A 26,206-nucleotide genomic window follows, 5' to 3' on the forward strand; every position below is an offset into this window, starting at 1 on the left:
TGACAAACTGAGTAGAACTTGTCTTGGTATAAAATGGCAGACTTTTTCATTAATTTTGTGTAATTTGCAATGTCTTTCACAGCTGAAGACAGCAGTTCAATTATCACCATTTCTCCTACTTGTTTTATATGGCAGCTGATCAGGTTTGGCTTCAATGAACTCACCAAAAACCTGTGTAAAAGCCAAACTTTTAAGCAGGAGTAATTACCATTGGATAGCTACATAATTGTTTAGACAGGTAAATAAGCAAATAGGTGCCTTTGTTACTAAATAGCTTCTTCCAATGGGTATCGAAGAGACTGTTTCTCCATCTTTGTATTCTCTGTGTCTGGAATACAGAAGCCAGCCCAGTAAGAGGAGACCATGTTGAGGGAGCTCGCTAGACCCCATTTGTTTCTGGGGTCTGGAATGGACCTTGGGATTTTGCAGCCAGAAAATATTTGGAAAAACAAAGCAAACCAAAACCCGCCGGCAAAGCATGTGTCTCGCTCCCTTCAAATGGCCAGCCTGTAACAATTGAACAGTCCACTGCTGTTACCAGGGAGCCTGTAAAATGCCAATCATATCGTAGTTCAAAACAGTCCATCCTGCTGCTAACCCATATTGTGGTGAATTTGATCAAGAGTGATGAAATTTATGATTTTTAAGTTTGCCTAGAAAAATGAACACAAAGCCTAGAAAACTACACACAGAAAACAAAGTTATAGGAATAGTAAGTTTACAGACTCTGGCATAGAAAAATAAGAAAATTTCCAGATTAAAGTCACTGGGGAGCAATGCCCAGTCGGCTGCGCAATTTACCTTATCTGGGTGTTTAGGTGGGAGATCTTCAGATCCAGCTTGTTGTGCAATTACAGCCACAGCTGAGCTCAGTGGGAGCTGAGCTCCGAACGCCTATCATCTAAAGTACTCAGACTGTAGGTGACTCGCATTGGGAATGCAAAATCATGAAGACCCTTTTTTTAATTCATCGCCACCTGCCTTCTTTCCTCACTGATAATACAGGGTGAGCATCCTCTCAAAATTACTGGAAAAGGAAATGCTGCATGTGAAACACCCAGACACTGCTGTCATGAGAACCATGGAAAAACCATATGGAAATGAATAATTTTGTGCCCAAAGCACAGTTTGAATAACAGGCAGTAAAAAGCCCCGTCGCTGCACATTAAACAAGAGGAGAATAAATCATGAGGGGAGCTGCTCTCTTCAGAAGCAGCAACCATTGCCAATGTGGAGTGAGGGGGATGCCTGTAGGAAAAGGACATGTATAACTCAATTACAGCTCATCAGGATGCGCAAAACCAGGCAAATTCTGATCACTCCTAGCTATTGAATGCTGGAGTGTACAGCCTCAGCAGCCTTTTAGAGTATATCGTTTCACGCACGTATTTATGTTTGTGTGTGTACATGCTTCGGGGTATATGTAAAATAAGCAGAATAAGCTTTGGCTCTGTGCCATGTTAACTACTCTACACAGCTACGGGACTTCTGGTCAGCTTGAAGCATAGGCTGAGGTCTAGATGCAAAATATCATTGAAATATCAACTGATCAACTTGTACAGCAGCTCTCAATGGCTACTCCACTGCCGACTGGGCGAGGTGCAAACCATGGTCCAGTAGGTGAATATCTGCCCCACTGCCAAATCTGTCTTAATTCATGAGGCAGGATGCCAACGTTGTCTAGAACCATCAGGTTCACAGGTGATCTGGAGATGTCTTCGCTGATCCTCTGGATACAACCCCCCTGCACTCCTAGTGTGGAGCCAAGACATAAGACAAGTTTACAGGAGCAGAGTGTATTTGGAGGAGGAATTACCGTCAGCAATATTCCCTTCATTATGGTTAAATGAGGTGGGGAAGTCAGAGAAATTAATTCCTGCAGAGACCCTTGGCATCCATAGCAGATAGGGGGACAGCTACATCATAGCGTGAACATGTCCTGTGACTGCACTTGGCACAGACAGGCAGACTGGCACAGAAAAGTGTGGTCAGGTCTAATTCATGGTGGCAGATTTAAGAGCGTGTATGTCTGACCCAACAGAGGAAAGGCAATCTTTGTGCCGGCTGACAGAGAAGAGCTGGTGTACTCACAGCCTAGAAACTTTCTGTGAGATACGGCTCTGCAGAGAAGCACAGCACCAGGGAATTCACAGCTATGGCAGTCAGTGCAGCAGGTTAAGGATACATATTGCAGACATCTCCGCAAACACTGCTGCAACAGTAGAACATAACGGGGTGACTCAATAGTAATGTGACCTTTCAATAATAGACGCTTTTCCTCTTGCGTCTGTTTCTGACACATTTATCAACTGTTACAAACTTAGGTAAAACCCATTTTTTCAGTGCTTCTATGTGAATGGTGGCATGGCCCTCCTGGAGCATGGGAATGAATATAAAATGTTTCTCACTTGTTCCGATCGGGGCTCTGCTGTTGCTTTTAGGGCATCTCCCGCTGAGCTCACCATTCAGCAGTCTGGAGGAGCGAGTGTGTCCACCTCTGTGGATCTGATATAAGCACCAGCGAGAGAGGACACATCTCCTGAGGCTGGTGGAATTGTTCCTGTTTATGGTAGGACTGAGTTTGCCCAACAAGGGACCAGTCGGTGTCCACAGAACTCTTTGACTGTGGAATGTTTTATTACTCTTCTTGTGATGTTACTAGGGGAAATATTGCATACAGCAGCGTATATTGGTTAAAGCTTATTATTTCAGCTCATTCATATGTCACTGACTCACAATTCGTTCACTTTGTACAGCCTTTTAAAAGTCTTACACATCCCCAAACCCTGCATGTGGAACTTTTGCCTTAGATATATCTCACACTGCACCAACATTAACTCGAAGAAGTAATAATGCCTAAAATAATTTTCCCAGGAATGTCTTGCAAAAAATCTTCCTCATGAGAGATAAGAGACAAGGTCATTCCACACAAGACAACCCACTGGCATGACTCTTTAGACACTGCTTGTCCTGGAACTTCTTATTCATCATTCTCCTCGTCCAGATATTTTGTCCTCTAATTACAAGAGTACTTTCCACTTCAGCTGAGCGTTTCTGTGGGCAAAATACAGACAGATGGATAAATTCTATCGATATTGTGTCACCTCTGTAACTATTTCCTCCTCGCTGGTATTTGAACTATCAAATTATCGCCTGTAGTGTTGTGATACATCATGGTAAAACCAGAAATGGCAAATTATCAGAGGCCCAAAAAAGCTCTGTTGCCAGACCATGCCACTGGCCCTAAAATGGATCAGTAGCCATGTCTTTTCCAGAGAGAATAGACAGAAATGCCTTCCATCTCAGACTTCAACTTGTGCATCCTATCAGTCATCTCATAGTTTCGTTGATGACATGTAAGGATAGCTTGGATCCAAACTCCTCTTTATTGGGACCAGGATTATGTGGGGATTTGGTTAAGATTCTTCCAGCTTTGATGCTTTTGTAGCTTTTGTGGGAAATAGCAACTGAACAGTTAAAAATGGACAGCTTAGAAATAAACGTTTCTGCTGTTGTAATGTATCCCTTTATTTTCTGAGAATGCTCATTTGATTCTGCCGTTGCATACAAGGATATTTCCACAAATTATTTATAACTGAAGCACCTTCCCATCTGAAGAGAAAATTTCATCTTGCAACTGCTAGGCAGGATGAGTCCTTTAGTATTGACAGTTCAATAGAAATCGGTTCAGTGATTTGTCTCGTAAAGATATGTAAGTTGTGGGGGGAAAAAATCTTCCTTTGTGGTACTGGCAGCTCTCGCGAACCAAGCACCATCAAATAGGTTTTCACCTGAGCAGAGGACCTCCAAGAATATCCTGCAAGCTGCAGGAAGTGGGGCTTGATTCATCGGTGGTACTTTCCCTTCTGAATCAGCACTAACTCTTACGCCGCTATGGTATCACAGGCTATCTGCCTTTGGAAGTGCTGAGTATTTTTAAGCGTTCTAACAGCAAAGTGCTGACTATTGCTGGGGATTACAGATTCTGTGAAACATTTTATAAGATAACGTCTGGCATCTTGCCACTTGTTATATGGAAAATATGTTGTATTATCTTCCATGTGTGTGTGGGTGTAAGGGTGCTCCTAGTGTCCTGGCCCCCAGCCCGCAAAGACTTACACATATTTTATTCAGAATGAAGTTAAGCAATACATAATGAACTTGTTCAGGCGCAGAGCCTAGATCTGTCACTTTAGACATGTTCCATATCCTTTAGGACTTCTTGAAAGACAGCATCTTTCTCAATGTTTGGAGTACCCTACTATGAACACCATGCTGGAGGTTGACTGTGTGGGACACAAGTATATTGGTTATCATTGTAGGAAGTTTCAGCTGAAGGGCCTGGTCCTGCTCCAGTAGGCTGACGTCCTTTGACTGGGATAGTCAAACCGGGGTGGTCAAACTGGTCCCAGACTCACGTATGCACACAGGATGTGGGGGAGCTGCTGTCAGCCACACATCAGACATTTGATGTAATGCTTCTGCCTTCTCTTCTTGATCAGCCCTGGAAAGCTCTGCAGAGGCACTGAGCGAAGGATGGGGTGTAGCAGGTTGGGGTAAAGAAGTCAGGGCACCAGAATAGCAAAGAAAGGCCCTTGTAGCTGGAGGTAGAGGGTGTAACATGACGAGTGAGGGGAGCGCCTTCCAGACGGTCCAATTCCCCACACCATGCCTGGGGAGAGTGGGGGTATTCCTGTGGAGACCTGTGCAAACATCCGCTTGTGACTGACCTCTGGGTAGGTTTCGGTGGGACCCAGAGGCAGAAGGCAGCAGAGGGCACGTCCTCCCACGCCCACCGTGGTGCCACCCTTTGGGAGAAGCCAGGGTGGTTGCTCTGCTCCCCGAAGCCCGGCCGGCCGCGAAAAGACCCCCTCCTTCGCTGCCCTCGCCCGGGGAGAGGCCCTGACCGATGGCCACTTCCGAACACAGGGGTCCGCGGCGCCGCGGGCCTCCCCCCGCCGCGGTCCTCCCCCCGCCCCGGCCCTGCGGGGAGCCCCGCGGGGAGCCCCGAGGCGGCCGCCGCGGCCCGCTGGCGCCCCCCGACCCGCCGGCGGCCGCGGTGCCTCGGCGGGGCGGCGCCGCCCGTTACCTGAGGGCCGCGGCCGCGCGACGGGGCGGGGCGAGGGCGGGGGCGGGGCGAGAGGCGGGGCGGGGCGGTGGCCAATGGGGGCGGGCGACGGCGCCCGGCGCGCGCCGTTCTTAAGGCGGCGCCGCGGGCTGTCAGCGGCAGAGGGCGGCGCGGGCTCGACGGCGCGGCCATGGCCGCCCTCAACGGCGCCGTGGAGAACGGGCAGCCTGACAGGAAGGTGCTGCCGCTGCCCCTGCGGAGCCTGGAGGTGAAGTACACCAAGGTGAGCCGGCGAGGGGAGGTGGGCAGCAGGCTTCGCCGCCGCGTCGCCAATGCTTGGTGGAGTCAGGCTGGTGGTGAAGTGTTATTTTTTTTTAATATAAAATTTTCTCCCTCACTGTCGTTTTTTTGTAATTTTATTCTTTCTACTGCCCTAGACAGTAGGCTTATGGGGATGTAAGGGCGGTTGAGTGACTGGAGCAAGCAGATGGCTGTGGCATTTCTAGGGGAGCTGCAGTTGCCCCAAACCCTAAAGCGCAAGAAACCAACTTTTTTTTTTTTTTAAGAAAAAAAAAAATGAAAACATTTGTGGTGCTGCCCCAGGTGCCCACTCTCCCTGGCTGTGTGGCAGGCCCTGGTGCCGATCAGTGGCAGGCCTGCCATGTGAGGCTGTGGTGCCATGCTGGCCTGTGCCCTCCCAGTCATCCTGGTGGCCATCTTCCCAAGTGCCCAGTGCAGCACTCACAAATCTGCCCAGTAAATGCTTTTAGTATCACATTAGTGCTCAGCGAAATCAGATTTGGATGGGGTGAGCCTGGGCAGAAGTGAGAAGGGGTTTACCAGTGAGGAAGCTGCTTGCCTGGGTTGTGTTCAGCTGTCCTTGACCTGGTGGGATGGGGCCCTGCTGGGAGGGAGTTCAGTGCCAGGGGGTGGTTTTGGGTCCTGGTGAATGCAGGGAGCATGGAGGAGGGCCAGTGTCCTGCAGGACTGGGCCTTGTGAAAAGGCTCTGATGGGACTGGGGCCACGCTGCAGCTCCTGAAGAGGAGTGGTGTTCACGGATGTCTTGGTGGCTTGCCGTCCCAACAGAGCTCTTCCATGGCCTCCCTGCGGGACAAGGAGTCAGGCAGCAAGCGCACACAAAGCCGTATCTCTCCGCTCTCTGTCGATCTTCTCTTTAAATGGTCGCTCCTGACCTCTCAGATTTAACCAAAGGCTCCTGAGATTGATAACTCTGTCCCTCAGAGGTGAGGCTGGCGTTGGTGTGAAGCTGAGCACTGCTGCAGAAATCCCTGCTCCCTAACACAGACATAGCTCTGCAATAGCCGAGTCACTTTTTGTTCCACAACAGCCTGACCTGCTGTTTTGCGCAGTGGGGAAAATATCCCGGCTGGTTACGCTGCTAGGCAGCCTTGACTGCCATAATTTGAACTATATGGCTGGACTAAAAGAGCTGGAGGGGCTGAATGAGCATATTAATTAGTTACATTTCTGTATTAAGTATTAAAAAAAAAGCAGAACTTGAAGTTCATTCTCTTGCAGTGAGAAGGAGTAAACAGTGATAGCTTATCCAGTGAGGTGTTGATTTGAATTATGCATCTGAAGTACTGAAACAGATTAGCAATTAGTGGTAATCACTGGACTAGATTAATTTTTAACATCCCAAATTTATCTACTTTTTTTTGTAAGATAAACTTGTCATTTAGCAGCAAATTGGATCTGCAGCTGCTGATTGCAGAATGGCGTAATGCTGCACAAACAGCTCTTTCCTGCGTCCAAAATGGACACTGCCATTAGAGTTCTTCTTAAACATCCAAATGTTCTGGTTTTTGTTACTTTTATTGTTGTGAACACTTTTAAATACTCCTTTGGGATCTGATCCTGCATCCATGTATGTTTTAAAACACACGTTTTTTATTCTCCAGAGTTTTGCCAGAGACTCTGTGCACTAAAGGTATCAAGGTAGTCTCTTAAAAGTGGAAACCAATGTTAAATAAAAGTGTGAATTTGACATTTGATCTGATCCTCCCGGTGCATCTGAGAAAATGATCCGCAGTCAGTTTTCATAAAACTGCAAGGGGTTTTCTACAAGCTCTGAGTTTCACCAGATGTTTACAGCTGACGGCACACTTTCCTTTGCTTAGTGAAGATTTTTATTTTTGGTTCTACCAGTTACAGGGCTGGGGGAGAATAAAAATTTTCAACAAAGATCTCACTTATAGAGCAGCTTAATGCTTGTCATGGATGTGTGATGGAAGTGATCTGTCCACAATCCTGTGTCCCAAATCTTAGGCATGAAGCATGAACGGCTGATACACTGTTCTGTTGATTTTATGTCCTGGCACCAAAGACTTGGGCTATGTGGTGTGATTCCCAGAACAATGCCAGCATATATGTTACATTTAAAACAGCCTGATTCTGTCACTCTCGTGTTTTACTAGTTCTTATAGGAACATCGCTTTCCCATCCCAACCCTTTCACATAGAATTAATGTTGAATGTGGAGGAAAAATGGTATCCTTCCCCAATCCTTAGTTTGAGAGCATGTACCAGATGCTGTAATTTTACAGTTCTTGTATCTCCCACATTTATAATATGAGTTTCTTCATTAGTGAAACAAAGGAAAGCTGTAGTTAAAATGTGTAAATGTTAAAATGCAGCACTTGAATAACAGAGGTTGTTTGGGAGCATTAATGTCAAGTTAGTTAATATTTCTAACATCGTATCTTTTCTTGTGACTTCACTTGACAACTTTTTTGCCAAAGTTTTCTTTTTCTCTGCCAGTCTGAAGCAGGTGGGTCCAAAAGTGCAGCTTCTACGCCAGTTACATCTCAGATGCTTTTTGCAGAAATAGTCAGGAGAAACTCCTTTCAGGAAAAAAGCTGCCCAAGGAAAGAAAACTATGACCCAAAGCAGTGGGAATTCCGAATGTAAGAGATGCAACATTAATCTCCTGGTGGTGTGTAGAGACTCATAAACAAGATTGCAAATGTGGATGACTTCCAAGTAAAAGTACTAGCTTACAGCCGCTAACAGGCTACTAAGAAAGATTACTTCATCTAATCTTACTTAAAGTATATTTATAAAATATAACACTGCCAAGTTAGATCACAGTGTGGATAAGATGCATGTTGAATCAATTAATTGTATATAGGTATTCATGTTCTGTTTACAGTGAGTAACAACATTCTAGTATTTAATGCATTTTCAGTTACGCAACACTGGGACTGTTTGTTCTTGCTCTGGAAATGCAATATTTTGAAACACTTAAATCTTGTCACAGACGACTCCAAGTGACGTGGGAGGCTTGATCTAGCCTGTGACAAGGCATGGTGCGGTAGAACTGAGCCAGTACTTACCCTCCTCCAGACGCTGCTGGGGGGGGCAAGTAGTGGAAGCAGCCCAGGGCAGGATACAAACAACCAAGTAATATTGTACGGTGACATTTCATTTGTAGCATGTAACAAGGGGCTCCTTTTGCCTGAACCATACGAGTTTCTCTTGGTGTCTGCTTGCTGTTCCCATGGAGATGTATTTCAAAAACTGTCTGTTTCTCATTGCAAAGTTATGGTGTTATACTGTGTGGGCCCCATCCTCTGTCTTCCTTTTGCTCAAAACTAACTGGGTGCACGAAGGCTTTTTCATCTGTTCTCTGGCTCAGGTTCTAGTTTGGATAAATGCTGTCTCTATCGCAAACAGTCTCCCTGGGAGAGGGACTGAACATGCTTGACTCTGCCATCAATGGAAATCGAAGAGCCTCAGGACCTTTGAGGAGTACCTGTGGTTTTTTGCATTGTCTGCATCGGTTTTTAGTTTTGGTTTTTCTTTTTTTTTTTTTTCCTCCTCCCCATCTCACTCCCCTTGCTTTCTCTTCAGATATTTATTAACAATGAATGGCATGAGTCTACAAGTGGAAAGAAGTTCCCCACCTACAACCCTTCAACACTGGAGAAAATCTGTGACATTGAGGAAGGAGACAAGGTAAGTGTTGTTGGAAAGGCAGTGCAAAACACAGTTTCCAAGGGACTTCCTTTTGTAGGGAAGCACACAGAGGAAAAGCTGGCTTTTAATGACAACGTACATCTGGCCAGACTGTGAGCTGGAGGTCTGGGACACTAGATGTGCTGCTCAAGAATTACACGGGGTGGGTGGGATCAATCCTGTCCAACTTGGCAGAGTCACTTTCCCTGGTAGGAACTGCCTGCCAAACACTGTCAGAGGAATGAGATTCAGCATCGTTCTTGTGTTATAGACTAGAAGGAAGCAGCCGGTCTGAGGAAATAGTGTATGGATGGTGTATGCACATCCCTGACAGAACCTGGGCCTTGTGTTGGGAGTGGTTTATACACAAGCTGCATGGCAGCCTGTTGGAGACACTGAACTGAAACTTGCCCTTTTTAAACACAGTCAACAAATAACCTGAATGCTTGGGGGAATTTAAGCTCAGTCACACAAACGCTACCCAATTTCTGCTAGAGATGCGGTGCTGCTTTTCCAACTGGTGTCATGGCTTCTGGCCTCCTGCACAAATGTGGCAACTCTCAGTTAAAACCAAACCAGTATCTCAAGAACTTTAGTAGTCCCTGGCCCTGGTGTGCTGTAGAGTAGCCTGGGACATAACTGCTTGGGTTTGATAACAGTCTGAGGTGAGGAACAATCGGATGTGACACTTTTTGTCCAAAACAGCTCATCACTTAGGGGCCAACTGGCCTGATCTATGGGAAAGAGCTAGCCCAAGAGCTGGCTTTTTGCAGTATGTCATGGGAAGCTGATTCACAGCTTCTCTGCTGTACCAGGACTTTGGCTGCTCATTGCTGGTGGCAGTAAGTGATGGGCAGTGTGGGCGTTTCTGCTTGTACTGTGGTATCTCTTTCTTGGTATTTAAGCTTGTCCAGCACTTGTGAGGCCCAGTGCCTGATTTCCAGCCAGGTAGCTGCCTTGGGGATCCTTTCCTAGTAGGAGTGATACTAGTTGAGCTGGGGCAATGTGTTTTCTGGTATTATACTGTATAGAGCCTGACCTTTCTGCAGATGGGAGCAAACTTGCTTGGCAATACAAATCTCCAGCCTGCATGCAAACAGTGTGTAAGGTAGCTGTTCTTTTTGGATGGCACTAAAGCAGCCTCTGAGACCTGTTGCCATGGGGTATCGGTGCATCCATGGGGCAATTACAGATTGAGGCAGAACCAAACATTATGTGTAATTTCTTTATACTAACTGGGTAGGACACAACTGTGTTTAATTGCAGTGGCATGTAAACAGTAGAGTTGAAGCTAACTCTGATGCAACTGTATTTTGCTAGGCAGAAACCATGACGTTGCTATTGTTCCCTGAGCTAAGTGTCTCCTCAAGCAGTTACAGAGCATTACATGAGTATTTCAAGCCTGCTTCTTAATGACTTGGTTAAAGAAAAATGTTATGCAGATCTAAAAGGCCAGTTTTGCAGCTTGCCTCCTTGAGACTTGTCACTGCCTGAATTCAAGGATAGCTTTCAGCTTCTAGCTTGCAGGAGAGTCACTGTAAACCTTTTCTTGGGGCCAGTCAGTGGAGCCCTCTACCCGTGGATACTCAGCATTGGTGCCTGATTCCTCGGTGCATTGGTGCCTGATTCCTCGGTGCATTGGTGCCTGATTCCTCGGTGCATTGAATAATTGCAGGCAAGAATGTAAGTTAGCTGCACCTTGGGTGCCAAAAGCCTCTTATTCCACCCCTTTACATCACAGATTTTTTTAATTTTCATTTTTTGCTCTAAGTAGGTTTTTGTGAGAGGCTGAGCGGGATTAGACCTGGATCTGGATTAGTTAGAAGGCAGAGTCAGGGGTGAGAAGCATCCCAAACTAGCTGTTTGGTTACTGGTGACACTTGACTGTGTCCCACTGTCCTCTGGGGAAACTGAGTCCCCTGAGACTTCCTTTGCCTTGCTTGAACACCCCCTCCTAGGTCTGTCACTCCAGTCTGTTGGACTTACTACAGAAAGTGGAGAGTTGTGTTTGGTGGTGCTTTCCAGCATCTTGTCCCCACGTGCCACCATACTTGGTTGTGCTGGTCAGTACCACTGCAGGGGTGGCAGCTCTTGGTACTGGCTCTGGCTTCAGATGTGCTGTGCTAGGGTTGGCTCTGCCTTCACAGCAGGCTGGGAGCAGGACTCCACTTCCCTGGCCCTGAACAGAAACCTGCCCCTCCCTGGCCATGCAGAGCGTGTTTTGCCTAGCATGCACGTGAGCGGTGGGAATTTGGCAGCCAATATCTCAGTGATGACAATTTAGTCTGGTGCTGAAACTTGGCCAATGCTTTATGAGGCTAGGAGCAAAGGTTTTGTTTGTTCTTTAATTACAGAATTTAAGACAGAATTGCCCTTGATGGGATAGTTGGGGGATAAAGGGAAGTCTTGTCTGGAAAAAGGAGCACTGAAAATAAAATGGCAAATGCTTCCACTAGATGCTTGGAGGCTTTTTGCCTCCCAAATAACGGCTTAGTGTCCAAGCGTTTGCCAGGTTGATAACGGAGAAGGAATAACTTTCTTCATTAGACTCCTGCCCCCAGTGAATAGTGTAGCCCCAGAACTTCCACCCTGTCTTGGTGTTACCATGTGAAGGCAAAAATACTTGCGCCATTGTCATTTCTCTGGTGCTGTCAATAACATTTGAAGACAGGCTTTTTTTTTTCTTCTAGCAGCTTGCTAACATCCATCAAGGGCCAGGGGAAAGGTGCTCCTTCCTCAGAGGAGTGCCCAGCTCAGCTGGCTGCCACAGAGCATAGGCAGCAGGTCCGCAGCTGTGACTGTCAAGCAGACTCAATGCTGTGGAGCATCAGTCATGATCATTTCTAAGCAGTTCACTGTCCCATGTGGATCTTTGAAGGGTTGTAAGAGGGTTTTGTTCACAGTCATCCCACCTCCCTCAGATTGCAGTGGCAGGCTGAGGTAAAAGGCTGCAGGAATATTATTCCCTACAGCAGACTTGCAATGCCCTCAATAATGGTTTTGGACACTTTGGACTGTTAAGATGCTGTTTGTAGCTGGTTAAAACTTTGGTTCAAAAGTTAGAAGAATGCAACGTGTAGACTGTTTGGAGAGGGTTTGCAGGGGAGCAGGTCAGTTCTGAACCTCTTCTGATTGAGAAACTGTGGCATGCACCTACCTTTCCAGAGAAGTGCACGGTGGAGGCTTTTCAAAGAAGTTAGTAAATGAGGTTAAGACAGACAGTCTCCACTGGGTGTGCTCCATCCCTGGCATGTCTCCTTACTGGCCAAATCAAAGCAGTGTTGCGCACACTGAGCCTGAAGCAGAGCAAGGCTTTTTTTCAGATGTTTTTCCCTACTCAGAACCAGTGGGGTGATGGTCTCCACTGTGCTCTGCAGCCTGCTGCGGAGGCAGGAGAGAAGAAAAAGGGGTAGGATAGAAATGGAGCAGCTATGAGCAGGACTTGAGGTAGAGGAGGTAGCTTAGAACAAAGAACGGTGTGAGTTTGTTCAGGGGAAAATGGTATGCGGTTGTGTAATTGGGGGTTGTATCATAATGCAAACATTCAGGGTGGGTATGAGGGTTTGCAGGCATTTCCCAACGCTGCAGTGCTTGACTTTGCAATCTTAATATTCTCTTAGCGGAGCTCTTTATGTAATACTTGGTAAATCTGTATAGATCAGAACTGAGCACCAGGATGCACGGACCTCCTCCTTGTGGTTTTGTATACCACAGTGTGTCCCTGGCACCTTGACAGTTACGAGTCTCTTTGTCACGCATTGTGCCTACCTATTGCAACATGCCTGCAATGAACATGCCATTCAGACTCCCCTAATGCCTAGTCATAACAGGATGGATTAAGAATGGCATTTCAGCCTTCCTGAAGAATTTCCTTGTTTTTGCTGGTCTCAGGCCTATTGAGGCTGTGCAGGCTCACAAGATCTCACTTGGTGGTGCTACCCCTGAGGGTGTTTTGGGAAAGCCTTTTTGCTTGTGTGATAGTGACTGCAGTCTCCAAGCTGCTACGTGTACCCAGCATGTCTGAGAAAAGAGGCAAGGAATGAAGACAACTAGTATTTGCAGGAGCTGCAGCAGGGCTGAGGTGCTACCATGTTTAGAGGATGGGGAAGATCTGGGCATGCACTGAAGTCCTCTGCCTGCACAGCCATCTCATCCCTGTTCCTGTGAGTGCGAGGGTGGTGGGAAATCTCTCAGTACCAAGGATATGCTGCATTGTGGCCTGTGCCACTGCAGACCCAATGCTCTGTGCGTCAGTGCTCCCAGCCTGGTCACAGAAGCTAATTAATTCCTGCTAAGGGAAGACTTGTTTAAACCTGATACACTTCTTGTCTGTCTTTGTCTGCTTTGTCACAAAATATTGCCTTCTTTCAGCTTGCGTCTTCATTCCAGCAGGCGGGATGGGGAGTACATAAGCATGCAGCAGCTGGTGGTGCCTTCTGGCTTTTGTGATGTGCCAGTTTGAATCCAGATCAATTCAACTGAAGCAAACCATTCTGAAGGCCCGTTCTGCCTGTGGGTGATGGGCCCCAAGCAGGACTTGCCTGCCTGTGCACAGTAGATGCTTGCTACCTCTGCCTCGCCAGCACCCTTGCTTGATCAGAGCCATTCTTAACCGCCTGTAACAGCACAAGTTTCCTCCAATGGTGTCCCCATCAGTGCCCTTCCAAAAGGGTTCTTTTCCTGGCAGTATAGGTCAGACTGTTTTAAAGCTGTGTAATCTTCTTATAAAGAAAAGGAGCCAAATTTAGTGTAAGGCACTATTTCAGTGGGTGATGACTTGCCGTTTTCTCCATGAACTTTTGCTGTAGGAAGGCAACATGTCTCCCCATAATATTTTTCTTGGTTGAGCACCACACATTTCCCCATGAGGGGAGAATGGCCAGACCTTGTTGGATCAGGGCAGAGACTTACTTTGTAATTGTATCCAGACAAGACTTGAGATAAGACATAAATGAGAGCAACTGGTGAAGTGCTATGAGGAACAATCAAGGCCTGAAACCCTTCCTCCTTTCCCACCCCCTTGAGCCACATATCGTGGTGAGGTGCAAGTTCTCCATCAGCTAAAGTGAGGCATGGGCTGTGCCAGACATTACGTAGAGCAGGATTCTGTCCAAAGCCAGGGCAAAGTATGCTTTATGTATGCTTGGGGTACAGTCTTGGCTTTGTGGATGTTGATGGCAGTGTTCCCCTTGACTTTATTGTGTCGGGAGGTTGCCCTTGGCTTCACTTTTTTTAATCAATGTATGTGGGGAGAAGGGAGGAGTCAACTAACATGCTGTGGCCAGAGCAAATGCATGAAGCTTCTCTGGAGGTGGCGGTGTGGGAAGAGAGGGAATTTGCTGCCCACCTGAGTAGTAACTTTGGTAAACAGAGTTAGATTTGGTCCAGAGTGTGGTAAAGCAGTTGGGAGACAAAGGGGGAGTGGCACTAATTCTGTGTAGGTGAAATGCCTTTGTCAACAAAACCCTTCCCATCTGGTAGAAATGTTCTGGAATTGTGATCTAGGATCTAAGGGAGCCTTTTTAGTGTGTTAACTGTTACTGGCATGGGTTCCAGTGGGACTGAATGGTGGGATCTGAGCTGTGATTGTTCCCCTGGATAAAACCATGTTCTCTCTCTTGGGGACTTTCCTTCCCACACTTGTTCAGAGGAGGATGATTCATGGATGCCAATGGTCTGTCACGCTTAGGGAAGCTGTAATGGGAACAGAATTGGGATCTTGTTTCCCCATCCTCCCCCAGTGTCACTTACATCCTGTATCAGCAGGAACATGATTCTGGATTATTGTATAAACAAACTGGTTGCATAAAATTACCCTTGAAAGACCCTATTGGTACTCTGACCCCAAGGTTGTTCAGCAGCCCAGGCCAAATGCAAAACTTACTGCAGGCTTGAGTCCAAACCCAGGAGTAAAATGGAAGTGGTTTTGTCAGACAACTTGGTTTTAGCCACCACAGCATCATCTAGGAAGCAGCCTGATGGGGTTTCTGTGCCATTGTCCAGCTCCTTCCTTGTAACCTAAGGTGTTCTTGTGTATGTGGCTGCTCTAGCCTGATGTGGATAATGCAGTGGAAGCAGCGAAGGCAGCATTCCAAAGGGGGGCTCCGTGGAGACAGATGGATGCCCTAAGCAGAGGACAACTCCTGCACAAGCTGGCTGATCTTCTCGAGCGAGACAGAGTCATCCTGGCAGTAAGTACTGTGATTGGTGAGCAGTGATAAACCAGCAACTGTTGGCTGATAACTCAGCTCCATCCCTCTGATTTTGCTGCATCCATATCTACCTAATATTTTTCTTTTCTCTCCCTTTATGAAGGGCAGAAGAGTCCATGCAGGAGTCATGGCTTATCTTCCTCTTTCTGCAGGATGATTTTGGGGGTCTTAGAAGAAGGCTGTTAGTTCTTCTATATAGTTGGCTGCTTCTCCAAAACTTTAGCTAGTTATTGAAGTGATTACAGATATTAATACTTAAATTTTCAAAGCAATAAACATTCTTTCTTAGTTTAAGTCATCAATGCTCATAGCTGTCTCCCAGCTCTTATCTTAAAAAAAACCAAAAACCAAAACCCAAAAAACCAAACAACCCACAAAACAAAACAAAAAACCCAAAACAACCAACAAACAAACCCAAAACAAACAACAACAAAAAACAAACAAAAAAAACCCCCAAACCACCACAGCTGACATGGTCCTTCTTTATTACAAAAATGCAGACCAGTTTGACTTCTTTGCACATTGCTTCCCCTAAAATGGGGGGCTGGAATGAGAGTCTTTCTCTTGCTGGATGTCATCCAAAGCTTAAAATGTGTGTAAGTGGGAACTGTTTCTTTCCCTACTGAATGCACTGGCTCAGGAAAATCTCTTTATAGCCATGAAGCTGTGTTAACTTGGACTTCTGCACTGAAGAACTATTGCTAATGATTCCCCATCCGGTCCTGAGGGAGTCCTTCTGGTGCAGAACAAGGGGAGTAGGACCCGAGCTAAAATACACTGCAGTTAGTAGAAGCCTTTAGACTCTATAGGCCTTGGATGTCTTTCCAAATTGCGCCCACAGATCCTAGCATCTCTCAGCTTAGAACTGCTGTCAGTCCATACCTAAGATCTTGGACCTGCGCACTCACCAGTTCAATGCTGCACTTTGGTTCTGCTTATCTTCAGGGGAATAGCATTTATGACATTCAGTGCTGTTAGATGTGTAGGTTCCTGAGCTGATGCCTCAGTGAGGTCAGTAGGACTTAACATACACAGGATGTCTTAGGAGCCTGTACTTGCATGACTATTTTGAGCTGGGTCTCTTTCCCCAACACAGTGTCTCTTAACCACATGACAGCTTCCAGTTTCAGCAGGACAAAACCAAAAAATCCAGGTCCGAAGGCAATTCTGGCCAGCATATAAAAGGGGAAAAAAAAAATGTGTGTGAATACACCCTGTTCATTTTCTGCTCAGTTTTTGATGTGACTTCAGAAGACCCTCCTTTTTCCATAACCAGGATACTCATTTCAAGCTTTCTGCTGTCCTTCTGATCTGGGAGGGCTTGTTTGGCATTGTTATTTTCACTGCAGAAAACCAGCCGTAGCTGCCTTGGCTGCATGCTAAGTAATGACTTATAAAAATCAGTCGTTTTAGCAGACATTCAGAGTGGATAACAATCCTAGTCATTCCAAGGGGAATGTCTGTTTGAGCGCTGTTTGGACCCTAATGTCTGTGGAAGATGACAGGGTATGACTTCATATGTAAACAAAGATGTTTCAATCTACCAAGGGATAGTACTTCCTTTATGGATGTGCTGGCCATTTGCACCAATATCCCATTTAATGACCTGAGTAGAGAACAAAGCATTCACTGAGCGAATGTCCAGAACAGTGAGACGGACACAGGCCGAGACTGGACTTCATTTAGAGCTGCTCAGCATCAGTGCAGCTTTAGTGAAGCAACTTCTCCCTTGCCTTAGTCTCAGCACAGATCTGAGCCCAAAGGTTACTTTACCAGAACTCTGTAAAAAATGTGTTTTTTGTCATCCTGTGGACAAAAGAGACTTCTCAGAGGTTGGTTTTAGGGTTATGAAGCAGAAAAAATAGATTTCCAAATAAAAGGAAAGTGGGTCTGACTGGTTTCAGTGACACCATCTGGAATCCAGAACATCTGCGTCGGAGGGTCAGTTGCAGTGAAGTCATGACACTCACATCATTTCTGACCAGTGCCCCAGACCACAGCCCTGTATCCCACCCACAGCCACCTTCTGGGGGCTTCTGGAAGATGCACTTTAATTGCAATCACTGAACAAAGTAACTTGTGTATGCATCAGGGTTATTGGGTCTAGTCTCCCTTCTATCTTACTTGTATTAATGAGCTCATTCCTTAAATATAAGGTGAGGGAAGGAAAGTCCATGTCTGCAGCACAAGGGGAAGTAAAATTGAGAAGGAGTTTCTCTAAAAGCTTGTTTTAAGAAAAAAAAAACATTGACTTGTCTGACTGGATGCAATTTGATTTTTTAGACTCTGGAAACAATGGACACAGGAAAACCTTTTCTGCAGGCCTATTTCATTGACCTGGAAGGTTGTATAAAAACACTCCGATATTACGCTGGATGGGCTGACAAAATTCAGGGCAGAACCATCCCAGTGGGTAAGTTCCTTCAGACCCAGTTTCAGAGCTGGGATGGCATCAGGGAGGGAGGCCTGCGGGGGGGGGGGAGATGCATGGAAAGGCTGGCTTCTGAAAACCTTCAAAAATAGCCTTGCATTTCCTTTCTGTCTCAGGATGCATTTTAAGTAGATATGTTTCAAGATTTAAATTAATGGGAGAACAATGTGAATGCCTGGATAGATCTCTGGAAAATAATGGATGGGCTCTTTTGTTGCTTTTTTAACAGAGAAACCTTTTTTGGTTTTAAATTCAGACTAATTCTTAAAGAAAAAAAAACCACATATTATAGGGGAGTTTATTCATTAGGTATCACTGAAAAGAATTAAGATGCCAGAGGGTGGAAGGACAGAGGTTTCTAGGGAGAATTGTATGAAGGCAGCAGAGCTTGTGCTGTCCTAGATTTCACAGGGACGTGGCAGAGGGTTGATGTGGAATCCACCAGTGCCTCCCACCTCACTGATGTTCCTGCATCCCTGACAGTGCTGGTTCACTGTTTAGAGAGATCATGTAGTGCTTTTTCTTAACTTTTATTAAAGACAGGGTCTGAGATGTTGACTCGTCTCAGAAGCCAAAGCACTGAGCTCTTGGAGGGACCCTGTCAAGTTTTCTGACACTCGAAAGAGGTTTTTCAAAATGTTTCCTAGGCTGTGGAGCCAGAGCAGTCACACTGCGCTGTTGTGGCAGGGACAGAGAGAATACTTTGGCTCAGCTATATAAGTTCAAACACGGTTTTGGGGACAAAAAGTTAAGACAATGGATGTCCATGTGGCACGATAAGTAATATGGTGTATTTTCAAAATCAGCCTGTTTTGTCCCTGAATGTGGGTGATCACTGAGGCTGTATGAAGGACAGGCACTGCAGACAAAAATGAGTCACCAGAGGAAGGGCTCTGAAGGGCTGAACTAGTTCAGTCTGTGCAGGCAGCAAAGGGAGCGATGTCAGTCATGTAGATTGAGATTTGTCACCCTCATTCAGAGTAACGTGAAGCTTTGCTTGCCTGGACACTGCTCCTTGGTCCTGATTTGAGATCACTTCCAAAAACTGTAGTTAGAAATGTTTATGTTTTCTGTCAGATCTTCCCAATGAAACTAGGTTTTCAGCAAGAATGAATTTGTAAGGAAAATGTCCTTCCTGCTTTCTCTTTGAAAGAGTAATAGCAGTATTTTAAGATGAATGGTATTACTTTACTCCCAGAATTTCATCTTTTTGTGACTTCTTACCAGAAGTGCAATTCCTGTTACACTGAATATGATTCCTGTACAAAATGGGTTTAAAAACTCTCCCCCTCAGGGAAACAAGTGCTTTGCTTCTTTCAGTGAGACACAATCTGAATGAAATTTGTGCTTGCTCTTCAGTGTGGTAGGGAGTTATCCTCCAGCTTAGCCTCAACACAGGGAGATTGCAGAAGGAATTGAACCCCTGGTTTTAAAAGGCTCCACTGTGAACAGGAGCAGTGTTTGGCTTTTGAGCTAATACAAGATCTATTCTCAAACAGAGCTTCATCTGCCTGGGGTGTCCCAGAGGCATGAGTTAAGATGAACAGATATAGGGTTCTTTGTCTAACGTGGTTTTAGTTCTGTCCCCAACCTGTTAGTGTGCAGTCGTCTTACACTCTTTCTCTAGAAGCAAGGATTTTGACAGCTTTGTCTTCCTTTATTCTTTTGTCTTGCAGATGAAAATTTTGTCTGTTTCACCAGGCATGAACCAATGGGTGTCTGTGGAGCTATAACTCCAGTAAGTAGCAGTGATGGTGCCCTGCATCTCCCTTAGAACTGGAAGAAGTACATGTGCACTCCCCGTCTCATACTGCAGCCATTTGCTTCCTAGTTAAGTCCAGCTGTTCTGTAGGGAACTCCCATCTCAGTTGCCTGATGTAGTTTCTTGTTTTACCCCCATGCCAATTGCTCTTGGCAACGCAAAGTCCTCTGCAATGGAAGGGTGGGTCTCCTAATCAGATGCTCTGTTCCTCTCTAAGGCTGACAGCAGTCACCAGAGACCAGTCAGAGCTCTCTGACTCTTGCACTGCTGGGACAACCATCTTGTTACGTGTGCTAGCCTTTTGCTGCCTAGTGCTGATGCATAGTTTTGAGTTTTAAATCACATCCATTATTAATAACCACTGGCTGTTCTTTTAGCTTTCTATGATTAAATCTCACTGAATAGAGTTTTCTTTTCCTTGAGGTCTCATTCTCTGCTGAGGGGGCAGTGTGGCTAGTTCTTGGAATACCTCCAGTTTTAGTGTGTGTTGCTTGCTCTGTTTAAACAGACGGCCAGGAATACTTTACAGCTACATGGGAGACATAGTTTGTTCCTGTCTGGTTGTAAAAGGCTTTGAACGTGGTATCCTACAGGCCATGAGGCAAATGGTGATGTGCCAACATTCTCTGTTTGGATACTTGGATCAATAAGAGTCCATGGAAGATTTTGACCTTTGGGATAAGGTTATAGGAGAGACTGAAGGAAATGCATGTGGGGTACTGGATTTGCTGGACCCTGGGAATACCAGGTCTGGACAAGTTCCCAAAGATATCTGGGGAAATTTTGCTTTTTCCTTCAGCAGGACTGAGCTTATGTCCCCTGTGATAAGGTGGTATGGTCTATTTAGCAATGTCAGGGTGAGGCAAAGTGGGAGATGGTTGGTACTAGTTATCAAACGTTTGGCTTGATGACTTCTGCACAGCTTTTCTGGCTGAACAAGCAATGTGCCTGCTTGTGAGCAAGTAGAATTTGTGACTTAAGATCAAAACATCAGGTTCCTTATGTTGATTACCAATTGAAAGGTATCTCCTGGTCACACTTTAGCCACCTTTGGCACTCAGCAATGCTTTTGGAAACTATCCCTTTAAAAGCCTACATGTAGGATGCTTTGGAGGGCCGCTATAAGGGGACATAGTGGGACTTCTAATAGTTCAGGTTGACCCTACATCAGCAATAAATACAATAGAAAGTACAGAACAAAATTTGACCCAAGTTCAACACTGTGTTTGTGAAAAGGATGATTGGGGTCAACAAAACTACATCTGTCTTCAGTTTACTTAGAACGAATCCCCTTCATTTTTTTCCAGTTTGATCTCTAACACCAACAGTCTGTGAGTTTGTATATTCCTATTTGATTTAAAGAGATTCTGTCACTATTCTGCATATGTCTTCCTAGACCAATTAACAATCCTCCCTTTTTCCTGTGGCTTGACCATATTTAAACCAATGTTCTTAGCAAGTGAAGTTCTTACAAAGTGCAGCATATGACTGAGCTTTATCCCAAGGTGATGTCATGAGGCAGCCCTGGAGTTCTTTACTGTTACTTTCACCATCCATTCTGCAATGGAAAGCTCCTAATGGAGTTATGTCATGCTCTGAAAGTGTAGGAAAGTAGTGTAGGTGTGGATGGCTCAAGCTGCAAAGTCAGGCCTTCAAGAAGGCTTAGGAAAAAAAGACAAATGGGCAACTCATGGGATGTGGCCATTGGAGAAGATCACTGAAACGAAACAGGTCTGGGAAAGAAGGAGAGGCAAGTTGAAGAATAGCACATTAGGCTAAATTCTGCTTTGTCTCAGAGCTGCTCCGTGAGAACAGAACTCATCTCTTAAAACTACACTGCTAATTTATTTGTAAGTGTGAATTTGTGGATTCCTAACATATTTGGCTTCTTTGTTGATAGCTGAAGGCCCTTGGCCTGAGTCTTGCCAAGAAGTCCCCTTACTGTTGGCCTGCTTCCATCATCCCTAAAGCAGCATTAATTATTTTTAATGAAGAAATCCTTTCTGCTGCCAAATGACCTTTCTGAGATTCAGTGTGAGCTAGATTTTCCACTTCTTGCTTAGGCTCCAAGATCTACAAATACACATGACCATGAAAGAGATTAGCACAGAGGAAACTGATGTGGACTGGTTCCTAATTCCAGATAAGAAAACTAATTGGAAAGGAGCAATTTACAATTTGAAGGTAGTATAAGACCTCCCCTGGATTTCCGTGACTGAACAACCCACTGCAGTTTCCTAGTTATAAACCTGGAATTAAATGATATTGTATAACTCCTAACTACTCAGCCAATACCTAACACAGAAAAATTAGTTTTTTTCAATGAGCAGTTGCACCTTGTCATTCCCCCACATAAGGATGCTGTATAAAAGTGATGCATCAGGACACTGCCTCCAACACAATCTCTGTGAACAGCCAAAATCCTATACAAAGTGTGATCAAACTCCTGTAAAGAATGAGGTCGCATCATGCAGAGGTTTGTCCAACTTACAGGATTAGCTTGAGGACTGCCAGCAATATTTGGGATCTCATGGGGAAATCAAGGAAGTTATACTCCGTAGTCCAAGCAAACGCAGTATTGTAAGCAGCCGCTTCTCTCTGTGGCTGTCCTCCCAGTTGCTTCTTCCTGAGCTGTGTGAAGGTGGGGGAAATGCTGCGTGGAAGTGAGTAGGTGACTGTGCTGGCTGATCTGACCAGCCTTGTGTTCTTGCAGTGGAACTTCCCGTTGTTAATGCTCATTTGGAAGATGGCACCAGCGCTGTGCTGTGGAAACACTTTGGTTATTAAGCCAGCTGAACAAACTCCTCTCACGTCACTGTACATTGGCTCACTGATCAAGGAGGTAAGGAAATCTGAACATCCCGTCTAGGTACTGTTCTTTTAAGGTCATAAGCAAGACTGTATTTTGAATTGGCTGTGTAGTTTTTTAGGTTTTAAAGACGTTAAAGCCTCACAGAGGAAAGTGAGAACAACCTCTGTCTTCAGACTTTTCTTACAAAGGCCTTCATGACTGGCCGTGGCTATCTGGGATGTAGCAAAGATCACAAAACCTGTAGGTTTTTCTTCTTTCTCAGGAAGCTGCAGAGAGAAAAAATGGTGCTTTTATTCTTCTGCCTTGTCTTCCCCTCTCCCAAATGAGGGAAAGACTACAGCTCAGTTTTATTAGACAATGGGACAAAAAAGAGGGTGATTAGACAGCAGCGTTGTTTGTACCATTTTTAAGTGGGATAATTCAACAAAGACAGAGTGCCATAGGAAACAATTCTTCATAATTTCTGCAGTTAGTAGAACAATTTAGCTATGTCTGGCCTTTAAAGCCAACTCAATACTGACATAAAGGGAAGATCATAGGTTGGGATTTCAAAATGTTGGTTTAGGGCTTGTCAGGTAGGATCTCAGGTGCCCTCAGATCTATTAATCATACAGAGGTGGCGGGAGGTGCACAGTACCTTCCAGGACTGTCAGTACGTCAGCTTCCTATATCTACGTGTGTGACTAATAGTGAGGAAAACTAAAAGGGTTGTAGATATGCTTTTGCCTCTTGGCTGGAAAAGTCTGTTTGTTAGGCTCAGTCTAATGATAATGGTGATTTTGTCTGTTCTTGGCTTAGCCTGAGAGAAAATAGAAGGATACCTTAATAATTGACACTTAGGGCTCCTCCGTCAGGAAGGGCAGTGCAAAAATACTACCAGTTAAGTATCTCCTGCAGTTAATTGACTTAATAAGATTACACAAGATGAGCGAGCATAGGGTGCAGTTTTCATGACTTCTAGTTAGCCCTGCCACACCACTGCTTTTTTCACTCTGACATACAGCTCCCCAAACACAGGCATAGCGTTCCCCCCCCAAAAGCCATTGAATTCTGATGAAATTAATTTTTTTAGCTGAAATTCTAAGCTGCCTGTTTCTCACAGTTGACCTTCAAGGCAGAAGTGTAATTAGAGCAGAATAACTTTATTTGAAGATGCTCCTTTCTCCACCCAAAATTAGCTAAATTCTTTGTGGTTTTTCAGACAAGTAAGTTAAACTTTTTTTTTTTTCCATCTTTAAAAGGATGCAGAAAATGTTAACACACAAGCAAAGCTATGTGTTAGGTTCAATGAAATCATTTTGGGCCAACCAAAATATTTTGGCTTTCATTTTTGCTGAAAAACAGAAAAAACTTTTTGGCTCAGGGTGACCTGAACCAATTTTTTGCTTCCTTGTGGCTTTGCTGCTGACTCCAAACACCAGTACTTGCACAGTTTGACATACAGTATTTTTTTGAAAACTCACTAGCCAAGATGCAAACTCTGTTAAACTAACTTTTATCATTGTCACATTCCCAGAAATCAGACTGCCCTTCCGATTTATGAAAAAAAAAAAAGGAAAAAAAAAACCTTATGAAGATCATTTTTTGCAAGGTAGTACATGAGCAATTACTTCAATTTTTTCTATATTAGGAAGGAGCAACTGCATTTATTGAGATTTTATATTAAAAAGCCACAAGAAATGAAGCAAACGCTTAATATCCTGCAATTCCATTGTTACAAAATGCAGGGAAAACAACCTTGTGCAATCAGTAGTAGGGGAGGGCTAGCCTAGAAGAGCATAATCCTTGAAACTCTTGTTTCAGGAAGTAAAAACAGACCAGTAAGTCCCGCATTTCTCCTCGCACTAGAATTTCACCTAAAGTTTTGCCATTTGTCTCTTTTGGCAGAATTACTAGTTGGCTAATCTAGGTTGTAAATGTGGTAGAAACTGGCATGAGTCTGTTACCATCTTCTCCTGTATTCCTGTTTTATTAGCCCCATCATCTAGTGAGGTTTTACTGACTTCTTAATCCCTCTGGCCCCTGAAGAACCACAAATTTCAACCTTTGTTCAAAACAAACTTTCATTCAGTTACCCCTTGGCTCCAGCTGCACAGCAGTAGCTGGGGGCCAAGTTTGGCCAAAAGACTCACTCTCTTTTGACTCGAAGCTGGGACTCCTCCAAGAATTCTTACTGAAACTTGGCATTTCCTAAGCATGGCTGTTACTTTCACCCACGTCTACTCCAGCTGGTAGCATGCAGCCATGTTACTGGAAAGTCTGGAAAACATGTTGTATCTGGTATGCGCTCCTTCTCTGCAACTTGCAATTTTTAATTGCAAGGAATATAGTGCAACTAATTCAAGCTTCCTGAGAACTGAACTGCAGCTCTCAGGAGTGCAGATGAGCTCCAGAGTGCTCAAAATCTCTCTTTACAGAGCTGTATTTAACCTCTGTTTTAGGTGGGTTTCCCTCCAGGTGTGGTGAACATTGTGCCAGGCTACGGCCCCACAGCTGGAGCTGCTATTTCTACCCATCACAGCATTGATAAAATTGCTTTTACTGGATCAACAAAGGTAGGTGATGGACTTCTCATAAAACACCTGCTGTTCCTCTTTTGCATTCTCTTCTAAAACTGCCATCCACGTAAGACTGGACCAAAGAAATGTTGATGATTTTTGTATTGCCAACACCATGTTCCATCATATTCCATGTGACAGGATTTCTCAGAAGTGTTTGGGATTTGTCTAATTCAGGTCCTTGTGCCTGTGATAATCCCACAGCTCTGTAAGCTGGTTTTTGCCAAACCGCCACATTTCTGTAAGAACTGTAAGTAATAAATGCTCTGACATAAGGTAAGACAGTCTAGAGGAGAGGCTGGCAGTGACTTAACATCATGTCATTGACCTGATGGAGCTTCTGGGCCAGTTTGCCTGCCAGTCCTGCCCTGCAAGCGTGTGCAACTGGAAAACATGTCAGTCAGAGCCCTGAACAATTCTTCCTTGGCTTTGGTTACCTCTGAGGAACTAGGACTTAAATAAAAACATGGCCCCGTGCCCGAGGCTTCCTCTGCTGACGTGGATGGGATTAACATTTGAGCTTCTTTTGAGACCTGCACAGTAAAGCACCTTCTATTCAGTTTTTTCCTGTAAATAGCTACGGCTGCCTTGGGGTGGAAGCGAGACCTCTGCACTGTCAGACACCTACAGCCGTCCTCTTCTGTACCTACACGGGGGAAAGGAGCACATGGCTTGGCCTAGTCCACGGAATTGAACACAGCTATGGCATGCAAACAAATTTGTCTCCAGTAATCACTGCTGCAAATTCTCAAACAAAAGCTTGCTTAGAAATGTGAATGTTTTTCCACTCACTGCTCTAGATTTTTCTTGCAACCCACTGAAGAGGAGCAGTGTCCAAAGAATGGAAATACTGACACCAATGGGTGCAGTTGAGGCAAATATAGTCTCTTTTATTTCCTTGAGTAATGCTATTCTTGCTGAGCATTTGCCAAATTCATCCATTCTTACGTCTATCTTCACAACTGCAGAGTGTAACCTAATTGTATAATGATGACAAATTACTTTGAATGGTATTCTTGGTCGGTAAAGGTAACTCACTAAACACTCAAAAGCTGCTGCATTTAACAACAGTACCATCTAGTGGCTTTGTGTACATGCTGACTGCTTCGCTTATCCTGTAGGAGAAGGTGCGTTAAGTCTCTGTTTCTGTACAGAGATCATGGGAACAAACACGAACGCAATAAAGTAAAAGTTCACAGTGAGCTTTTACTCTCTTGATAGTTGGCCTAATCTAGGAGTTTACCCAGATACATGCTTCTCTCCAAATGCTAGATCAGAAACTTTCAGCCCAGATTAGACGCTGGCTGTGTGAAAACAATAGTTTATAGACTCATCCAGCCCACATGGGTCTGTTTGGGTTTTTAATGAAAAAGGAGTATCCAGTG

General features: G+C 44.9%; 1 protein-coding gene across 1 annotated transcript in view; it reads left to right on the forward strand.

The window, feature by feature from the left end:
• The first annotated feature begins 5,258 nt into the window (after positions 1 to 5,258).
• The window catches only part of ALDH1A3 (aldehyde dehydrogenase 1 family member A3), a 37,461-nt gene continuing 16,513 nt past the window's right edge, over positions 5,259 to 26,206 (forward strand). The window contains exons 1-7 of the mRNA XM_076348041.1: positions 5,259 to 5,351; positions 8,942 to 9,046; positions 15,097 to 15,237; positions 17,542 to 17,671; positions 19,366 to 19,427; positions 22,165 to 22,293; positions 24,705 to 24,818. Coding sequence (XP_076204156.1) covers positions 5,259 to 5,351; positions 8,942 to 9,046; positions 15,097 to 15,237; positions 17,542 to 17,671; positions 19,366 to 19,427; positions 22,165 to 22,293; positions 24,705 to 24,818 — 774 coding nt within the window. The remainder of the gene's footprint in view (positions 5,352 to 8,941; positions 9,047 to 15,096; positions 15,238 to 17,541; positions 17,672 to 19,365; positions 19,428 to 22,164; positions 22,294 to 24,704; positions 24,819 to 26,206) is intronic.

The sequence above is a fragment of the Aptenodytes patagonicus genome, chromosome 10, assembly GCF_965638725.1.
Source record: "Aptenodytes patagonicus chromosome 10, bAptPat1.pri.cur, whole genome shotgun sequence".
Taxonomy (NCBI): domain Eukaryota; kingdom Metazoa; phylum Chordata; class Aves; order Sphenisciformes; family Spheniscidae; genus Aptenodytes; species Aptenodytes patagonicus.